The sequence below is a fragment of the Anarhichas minor genome, unplaced genomic scaffold, assembly GCF_050575085.1.
Source record: "Anarhichas minor isolate MPS153535 unplaced genomic scaffold, ASM5057508v1 ptg000003l, whole genome shotgun sequence".
NCBI classification, from domain to species: Eukaryota; Metazoa; Chordata; class Actinopteri; order Perciformes; family Anarhichadidae; genus Anarhichas; species Anarhichas minor.
The window spans coordinates 14,166,666-14,176,121 of NW_027466449.1; the positions used below are offsets into that span (position 1 = coordinate 14,166,666).

At 41.2% G+C, this 9,456-nt stretch overlaps 1 protein-coding gene across 1 annotated transcript; it reads right to left on the reverse strand.

Annotated features, from left to right (window-relative positions):
• Positions 1-4,429: 4,429 nt before the first annotated feature.
• On the reverse strand, positions 4,430-8,323 carry LOC142950198 (calcium-independent phospholipase A2-gamma-like). Its single transcript, XM_076092113.1, has 8 exons — positions 7,637-8,323; positions 7,173-7,325; positions 6,920-7,077; positions 6,506-6,600; positions 6,213-6,384; positions 6,038-6,095; positions 5,605-5,799; positions 4,430-4,888 (listed from the first exon to the last, which is right to left on the reverse strand). Exons 1-8 carry the CDS (start codon positions 8,321-8,323, stop codon positions 4,430-4,432), a joined length of 1,977 nt encoding a protein of 658 aa, XP_075948228.1.
• Positions 8,324-9,456: the final 1,133 nt, after the last annotated feature.

The following is a 9,456-nucleotide window of genomic DNA, read 5'->3' on the forward strand; positions in this document are numbered from 1 at the left end:
CAAATGAAACCATTTAAAAGTTTAGAGGGGATAATCCCTCTACACAATGTATTGTAGCTTCAATGTTTTTATTAAAAATTCTTAATCTGGAAAGTAATAGCTGTCAGGTAAACACCGTGGAGTCAAAAGTAAAAAAAGGTCTCTCTGAAATGTAGTGGAGTAGAAGCATTAAGTGGCATCAAATGAAAATACTCGATACCTCAAAATTGTACTTGAGTACAATGCTTGAGTATAAATGTACTTAGTTATTCCCACCACTAACATCTCCACCACTTAGATCACACCACTCTATCACATTCTCCAAGAGAATAGTTTATCACACAAATATAAGAACAGGTGATTGAACTGTGTCTCAAGCTGTCATGATAATGAACTCCCTGAATGTCTGTGGAGTCAATATGTAGTTCTATTAGATGACTTTTCAAATCTTTGTTTACCACATTATTAATGTAAATATGCAATGAACCACAAGTCATGTTAGTATGACTAGAACAACAAGTTGTCAGTACCTACCGCTCTCAAATCAGGGCTCTGTCCTCCCCATCTCGTTGGCTTCCCCAACGCATCAATAATTCCAATGATTTTTCTCAACAAAATGATTCTTGTTCGTGCAGTATACCAATTAGAGCCTCTGTCCTTCAAATATCAGGTCAAGAACCCCTAGAAGAGTTGATACACTTCAGTAATAAAGTTTCTGTCTGTCACTGCCACTTACACTCTGCCCACCCATCTCATGAATAATGAATGAGCGCCATACACCACCCACTCCTCACCCACATCACTTCACTGTTCCGACAAGGCTCTCACGATTCTCAACAATCCTTCTCAATGAAACACAGTCTCAAAGTTTGTTCACACAATAAAAAAGCGGATATTCTCCAGAAATTAAATTAAGGTTTGGATTCATTACAGTTGGGGTATTTTTACATGATTTGGATTGAGAAAGGCAGGTCATATTTTTCTTGAGCCTGGCTTTTTTATTTCTCAAAGCAACAAGCTTTTGCATTCTTGTTGGTTTTGATGACATGAAAATGTGGGCTTTATTGTTGACTGGAGAGAATGAAAGCAATGTTTGTTTCTCTCATATGAATTTTGCATGTGACAAATCCCAAGTCACATGACTCCAGCATAATAGCTCTGACAAAGGATGGAAATAGGCATTTCAATGTTTTTCATTAACAATTTGGCTATTACTTTGTACTGTTGACCTTCTGCTATGAAATACTTTATGTTTAATAACTCCCTTCTCACACCACCTGTATTTTCAGATTTCCCAGATTTTCCATTATACCAATTAGAACTTATTCTCTGTTTTGTAAGACTTTTTTTTTTCTACACTCAGCTATTCACATGCATATCCCTAGAGGAGGAAAAGGTCATTACCATTCAGCTGAGAAAATCCTATTGGGGGAAGCAGCAGTTTTCTTTTCTCGAAAAAGTGCCAAAGTCGCAGGAGAAGCTGTATTTGTGTAAGACAAAAGACATCTCAAGGCTGTCGACAGAGTCCTGATCTGTGTAGGCTTCCAGGCATCCACACAGCGCTGCATATACAAACCAGCACTGACTGGGCCAAACAATAGCCTGGTGGTGAGGAAGGAGGGGGGATAAAATGAGGTGGCTCTACCTACAGATGAAATTAAACTTGGAATGAAGATTTGTATCTGGAAGTCTAATCATGAATCCAACTTAAAATTGAAAAGTTTGTATAAACATATTCCTCATCATAAAGGATTTGACATATTTTCATTCATATTTGGAAAGAGTATCAGACCACTTGTGACGTAGACACAACCTGACATCCCCCATACATTGGACTAAAGCAGGCTTGGCAGTGAGCAATGATCAGTGCCATGCACCAGATTGCACAGTGAAGAGGCAGAGGGACGGACAGAGCCAGCTCAGTGGCGACAAGAAGGTCTCTATGCTCGCGGGTCTCCTTTGGCACGTGTGCCCAGGGCTCGGGTAAAAGCAGATGGCATGTGGGAGGGAATGTTCGACCGCACAAGTTGCCTTTTCAGACTCGGAGCACCTTTCATTTGCACTTTGACGTCACTGCATCAGGGGGCTCACAAGAAAAGGCCAGAGAGAGACTCCGGGACACTGAGCTGCATTGAGTCATCACCACTGTGCTATCAAAACATTATTGTCTCACAAACTTCAAGTTCTCTGCGATTCTGACTTTATAGTGAGGTAACGGTAATCCACAGTAACAGAATATTTTCTCAAGAGCATCCTGTAACAAGAATAAGATTCAACAGCCATGCTAGCTGCTCTGTGAGACAGTATTTAGGTACAGAGGTACTTGAAGTTAAATGCTCATTTCAGCATGCTAACATGTTGTGTAATGTTAACTAATAGAGTTTTTGTATTTAGTTTTGGAAGTATTTGGTTATAAAACAAAGTATTGGACGATGTGATGGTGGCAACTGTTGAGGATCACCAAAGAAAAGGGAAAATGAATGTCTGAACCAAGTTCAATTCAGCCTAATTGTTTAAACATTTCACTCGGATTCATTGTCTGAGGACCATGAATGTCTGTAGAAATTATCATGGCAATCCATTAAATTGCTGTTATATAGATATATTACATTACCATTCACAGAATCCAAAAAAAATATAAAGACCAAGGGATATTTAGTGCTATGTGCAACATTTAAGGGAAACTTAAAGTTAATTTCCCGACATTATTCAGTAAGATACGTAGTTCATGAAGTGAAATGCACATCACACTTGTCACTGAAACATCGCCACATAAAAAGTGAATTCATGCCAGTCATCTGAAAGGCGTGAAAGCTGAACAATCTTGTGTTCATTGATACAAATCTGCTGATGCAGTTGTAGACCCGTCCCACTTCTCAACTCAGACTATGACATCATTAAAACCTTGACTTCCATTGAGAGCCGTCTTGACCAACAGCTGTAAGGACTAAAGCACTCCTTCACATGACGATACACTATATGCTACTCTAAAGTGTCTTAATGAGCTCCAATTCTTTGTAGTTAATATCCAAAAGATGATATTCAAAATGATCTAAACAAAGTAGAAAATGGTGATTGTTAGTGGTCCTACCTTCGAGTGTAGTTTAAGGTGTTTTCTCTGCTCCTTGGCCCCTTCTCCTTGGTGCAGTGAAAGCAGACCCCTCCTTTCTTCTTCCTGTCACAGTAGATTCACATCATCTTCTTCACAGTGAGCTTCACTTTTTCCAGCAGCATCTGATATTTGTGTTATTTATCACTCCATCAGCTCAACGCAGGATAACAGAGGCTCATGTGGCCCGTCAGGACGGCTGTCCCGAGTCTGGGTCACACGCCTGGCAAACGGGGCCTGAGAGCTTATAATAATAAATCCATTGTGAAATCCTCACATAAGTATACCGTCATCTCCACAGTGAATAAATAGTTAAATAAAGTAACATGTCGTACACTAGTTTGAGGTTTAGGCTTAGGTGCCATTCAGCTCTTATCTAGCAACAATCAGCTGCAGCTTGCTTAAGAGATCAAGTCTTGTTTTGTATTTTTTCATGTGTGCTGTTGGTTTGCAGTGCGTTAGATGCGTAGTGGGTTACTGACCTTGTATCTTCACTCTGGCTGGCACGAACGCGCACTCTCTCACACAAAGCGTTTCTGTTTGGAACAAAGTCAGTCTATTGTGGACAGGGAGGACACAGCTTCCACACACATGGGGGGGGGGGGGGGGGGGGGGATTTAACCCGTCACATTAAGATGATTGGATGACTTTTCCCTCATTGATAAAGTTTGACACAACTTGCCAAGAACAGGGTGATTTATTTACTGGGCTGGCAAAAAATGGTGTTGGTTTTATGTGTACAGAATAAAAAAAAACTCTCATGACAAGAACAAAAGTCTTCATAAATATGAATTTATTCAAAACATACAATGATACAATGCCCGATTGCACAATAATATACTACTTTATCTGTGATGTCACATGAAAGAATAATTTATATTTTATGTCACATTCAACAACACTGAGAAGTGCAACATTAACAGAAATAATTAGACAGGGCATTATGTCACATGCGCACATTACACATTTTTTTAATAAAGTGCATGAACGTGGTATACTGTAAGTGAGGCTTGTTGACAACATCATATTGATTTGGCTCAAAGTAGCCTGCATGTATAACAAGAAGTGGACCAAAGAGCAGAAACATATTATATAATAACCTTGATGAATTTCATGAAGCTTAGCAGCAACTATCTGGTTTCTTTGTTTCTCTTTAAGTTGTCTTCTACTGAACCCCCTCTGAAGGCTGATGCATTCTGCTGATCAGTAAGCTACATAACTTAATACAACTCACCTTGCTTTGTAATTGTGAATTCAGCTGCAAACTGTTATTTTGTCCGCTGGGTATCAGTGTGTACTCGGTATGCATTATTGTGTACACATGCCTCATACTGTACCTACTCACACCCATCTCTGCTTCATCTCCCAGGCCCTCTCACTCATCCAGTCCTTAGTCCTGCTTGCAGCTGAGCGCTCCGCCCCAAGCACCAAACAGAGCCTTGCCAGTTTGGGCCGGTTTCTCTCAAGGTAGATCTGGTTGTCTCTCTGCAGCTGGTCCAGGGCCTGTGGCCGGCTCTCATCCAGGGACACCAAAGCGCTCAACATGGGGTTGAAGCGGAAGTACACGTCTGGAGCCAGCAGTTCGTCCAAAAGTGTGTGGACCCCTTCGGTGTCAGTAGCACTGCTGATCAGGTTGCTGATTTTGGCCCTCAGGCTGGTGGAGGTGGTAGGTCCCCTCTTAGCATTGTCATAGCGGCCAGTGCCAAGGGACAGCACACACTGGAAGGGCTGGTTGGGCCACAGTAGACGGCTCTCATGGACGGCCAAGGCACAGGGATTGTTCAAGATGATTCCTCCATCCTACGAACACGTACAGAAATCCATCTAAAAATGTACAGGACCTTTCTAACATATACACCATATGTTAATAAACCATGTGTGTGAGCCAAAATGCAGAGCCCTTTTAACATCCTGATCGAAGCTGATTAAAGCTTGAAATAGATGATGGAACTCAACAGCTTTAGCAATAACTGCAATTTCATAGTACTATATGAAATTGATTAGTAGGCGGGGAGGGGGGCAGAAATATTTTTAATGCAGAGCAGGCAAAGGTCTTCAAACGTTTACTCATCCCAGATCTTTTTTCATCTAAGTTGCATTAAAAACATGGCTGTTGTGTGCACTACCAGTCATAAAGGTGTGTTTGCAGTGGACAACAATCTTGCAATAATTTTAGTAATTAGTGGCTAAGTTAAAATCATTATACCAATAAAACATAATTGGGTTACACCATCTAAAATCCTGTATGCACTTCAAGCTATTAATGGTGAACTACTTTTTCTCTCTTAGTCAAGAGGAAGGACTAAAAAAAAAAGGTGTTGATGCTAGGGAGGACCTTGTTTTGTTATGAAGGGACACAGAAGGTTCAGCCCCCCTCCCCATCTAAATTATTTTCACACACTCCCTTATCACTCATTTACCAAATGTCTTCTCTGTCTTTAGCAGCAAAATGTTGAGTCTGTCACTGAAAGCCTGAACTGAAAACTCACTGAAAATGCAGAATAGCAGTTTCCTACCTGGTGAATGTCGCTTTCTATGGGGAACTCCTGGAAGTATCCTGGGGCAGCTGATGATGCTCGCACTGCCTGCCACATCTGGCAAGCTGAGCCTCCTGCGTAGCGGCTGAGAGAGCCTGGTTTGTGGTTGTAGTTGCGGAAGACGAAGGCCTTTGGACTGGTGCCCCAGTTCACCACAGCGCTGACTGCTGAAACCTGAGCAGATGCCAACAATACCCTCTGTGAGATGTTTACAAAACCACGTGCAAACTGCAATTTTAATGCTGAAAATAAAAGAATGTGTGCAGATTATATTCTGTTTCACAATAGCGTGCTCTACTTAATAAGCTGTAACCTCATCAATCCAACATTATTTTATCAATGCTGTGAGCTTCGTGGTGATTTGACACAAAAATCGTGAAATCAACCACCACGGCAATAGTTGTATTCTTACCTTGGGACTCAACTCATCTCCGGCTGTTTTGATAAGTACTCTATTTCCCAGCTTTTCTCTAAACAGGATGAAAATAGAAAATTCCATCAGACCAGATTGTTGCTGTCTTATTAACATGTTGAGAATATACCACATACACTGGAGTACATAGTGTTAGAATCCATTCTGTGCATACCGTAGTATTTTCTCCCAGGTCTCAGTGTTATAGTAAGAGTGACTCCAGCCCATCTTCATAGTGCCGACCAGCGGGTTCTGCCGAAACACTTCAGAGCCAAAACGACGATACATGTCCGCACACTCCTCCAGAGAAAAATGGGTAAGACCCAGCATGAAGGCCAGAACGGCACCTTTAATAAACACATGCAGAGAAAGACAGATAGATTCAGACTCAGAAGCATCGAGAGGTTGTTAGGCATAAATTATATCGTTAATATTGGCTTAGTAACTCTCCGGTCTGTTGTTTGTCACCTGTGCTCACTCCACAGATGTAGTCAAACAACTGATGGATCTTCTTGCCTGTTTGAGCTTCCAGTAGCTGTAATACCTGCAAAGGCACCACACCTCTGGAAAAGACAGGGAGAAAATATTGAATATCATGAATATTAAGTGAAGAATAAACATATTAAGATGAGTTGATTAAGTCAAGTAGTTCTATACAAAGCACAGTACAGAGACCATCTTAAACAGGGTTCAGCTGAAACGATTAGTTGATAAATATATTATATATATATATATATATATAACAACTATTTTGATAATCGATTAATACTTGTCAAAAATTCACTCTTTGCTACTTTCCTTTGTCTTTTTATATTCTAGTAAGTTCTCTCTCTGTGTTTTGAACTGTTGGTTGGATGAAACACGCAATTTGAAGTCAGTTACCTTGTGCCACCACCGTCAATTGAGAGCACTCTTATCCCACAACCTTTGACTGGATCCACGTAGCCGATTAGAGCCAAGCTTTCTCTTAAGGCACTCTGCAGCACCTGGTTATCTCTGTAGGCCCGTCGCTTTCTCAACAATGTGACTGCAGTTCTCTCCTGGAAACAGAAACTTCTTTGAGAATTCACTGAGGTCCAATCAGTTTGTCAAACGTTTGTTGTTTGTCAAAAATGTTGTTTCACTTCCAACAAACCTGCCACATTATTGCTTTGCATGATGGGTAACGGATGAGATGTTCATTGAGTGCCTCCACGCAGAGAGCCAGAGCTTCTGGAGGCGAAACCTGTGACAGAGTGCCAATCAACCCCCGTGTCATTTCCTCTGCCTGCCTCCGACTCAATACCAGCTGAGAACACACAACCAAAGATTACTAATAAACATTTGGATACAACTTTGCATGCATGTGGCTTAGCTTTTGTAACGATACCACCAATGTTTTTGCAAACTGTAGGGGACTTGAGCACAAGTTAAAATTGAAATCGTATTACATTTTAATTAGCAATGCTGTACAAACGAGAATGAGATTCGGCATAATAGGACGTGTCAGCTCATGTTATAAGGGACACACTGTGTCGCTTTCAAGACTAACAATCCTTTTCTTTTTATACTCTCAGTTTCTCATGTTCTTGATCACTGAACAATGAAGCCTCAACTCACCTTTTTATTCAGCATTGTCTCTGGTGAAGTCATAGCAGGCTTACGAGTCTGATTCGAGGGGCCCAGTTTCAGATAAGCACCCAGCAAGTCAGGGATGGCGCTTGTGGGGTTGTAAAGGCAGTCCATAAAGGACACAGACTTTAGTCTCTCAGAGGTAGCAGATCCAGGATCCATCTCTGTAAAGAGATTTCCATCAGTGTCCTCATCCAATCCACTTTGACCCTTGAAATACTTATTGATGTGGCCGGCCGTTTGCAAATAGTTATCTCCGAAGTTAGTGGTATTACTGCTGTGGAAAAGGCCTCCTGTTTCATGGACGATAGGTTCGTCCTGCTTCAGGTGTGGCATGGCACCTTGGGTTTGTGAGGTAGATTGTGCTGAAAAGTGTTTCTTGTAAGTGCTATTCTTTTCTCCAGGAAGTTCTTCTCTCCTATTTTGATCTTGATCAACTTCTTTGGTAACTTTGGCACCAAAGTATTTATTGATGTGTCTTGCAAAATGGAGGTAGCCCTCCTCCCAGCTGCTGGAGATATTGTTAGTTTCCACTGTTGGCTGATGGGCACCTGATTTGACTTCAGACATTTCAACTTCTTTAGAATTCATGATGTAAGTGTTTTGCATTTGTCTCTTCTTCAGCCTTCTGTTTTTCCCTCTTGAGGAAGACATGGTCTCCAAATTTTCCTGCATTTGAACTTTCTTAAAACTGCGAGAGAAGACTGAGTTAACGTGACCAGCAACGTAACTGTAGCTCTCTCCAAATCTTGTCGCCAAAGAACTGATGTGAAATAGTTGCAGTCCAAAGTTGTCTTGTTTTGAAGGACTTATTCCCGAGCTATTCTGTGTTTCTTTGCTTTTCAAGGTCTGTGTTGTGTCTTTGCCTGATTTATTTTGCTCTTTGACTGCAGTTTGACTCTGACTACGCCTCTGTGACCTTCCAAGCCATTCTGGAGTTGTGACAACAAGGCCGGCATTTACAGCTAGAGAAACATCCTTTCTCTGGAAATAAATATTAATGTGTCTGGACAATTTTTTAAATGATTCACCAAGACGTCCTCCCAGTGAACTCGAAAGGAAACCATTCTGAGCCTCCTCGTAAATCCCAATTGGAGCGTCAGGTTTGAATGTATTCCTATTGGAGGATGAGTAAAAATGCACCACCTGGAGATGATTCAGTTCTTTGGTATAATCTCTGAGGAAGTGGTTAGAAGCAGAGCCTGCAGCACTGTGGTTTAAATTGTTAAATATACCTTTTCTTGTAAATCTGGACAGATGAGGAGGTGATAGCAGGTAATATCTGTGGAGGTCCAGGCCGAGTGTTGCTTTAGCCAGACAAGGGTACTTTCTAAGAAGGCTCATTAGGTACCTAACTTTGCAGTATGATCTCAATGTCTTGTTCACCGAACTTGAACACAAGTTGGTGCTGAGGTAGCGACCCATGTTTGACCCGGATTGGTGAGCAGCAATCAAAGTCCAAAGGTCACGCTTGAGCTTGCATCGATTTTGGTCGGAGCAGCATTTTCAACAGGAATCTAGAGAAATAGAAGCAGCTCTGTGAGACTGTGTTAGCACAGTGATGCTAAATGCTAATATTAGCATGCTAACAAGGTCAGAAGGACAGTGTAGTTTGTTGATGTTTAGCAGTATAATATTTACCATGTTCAGAATCTTAGTTCCGTATGTAAGCATGTCAGCATGTGCTAACTACATAAAACAAAGTACAGTTGAGGCTGATGGTAATGGAATTTTTGGAGGTGTTTGGTCAAAAAAGTATTGGACGATTTGAAATGTTGACCTGGCGCCAGATGAAAAATCAGGGTATC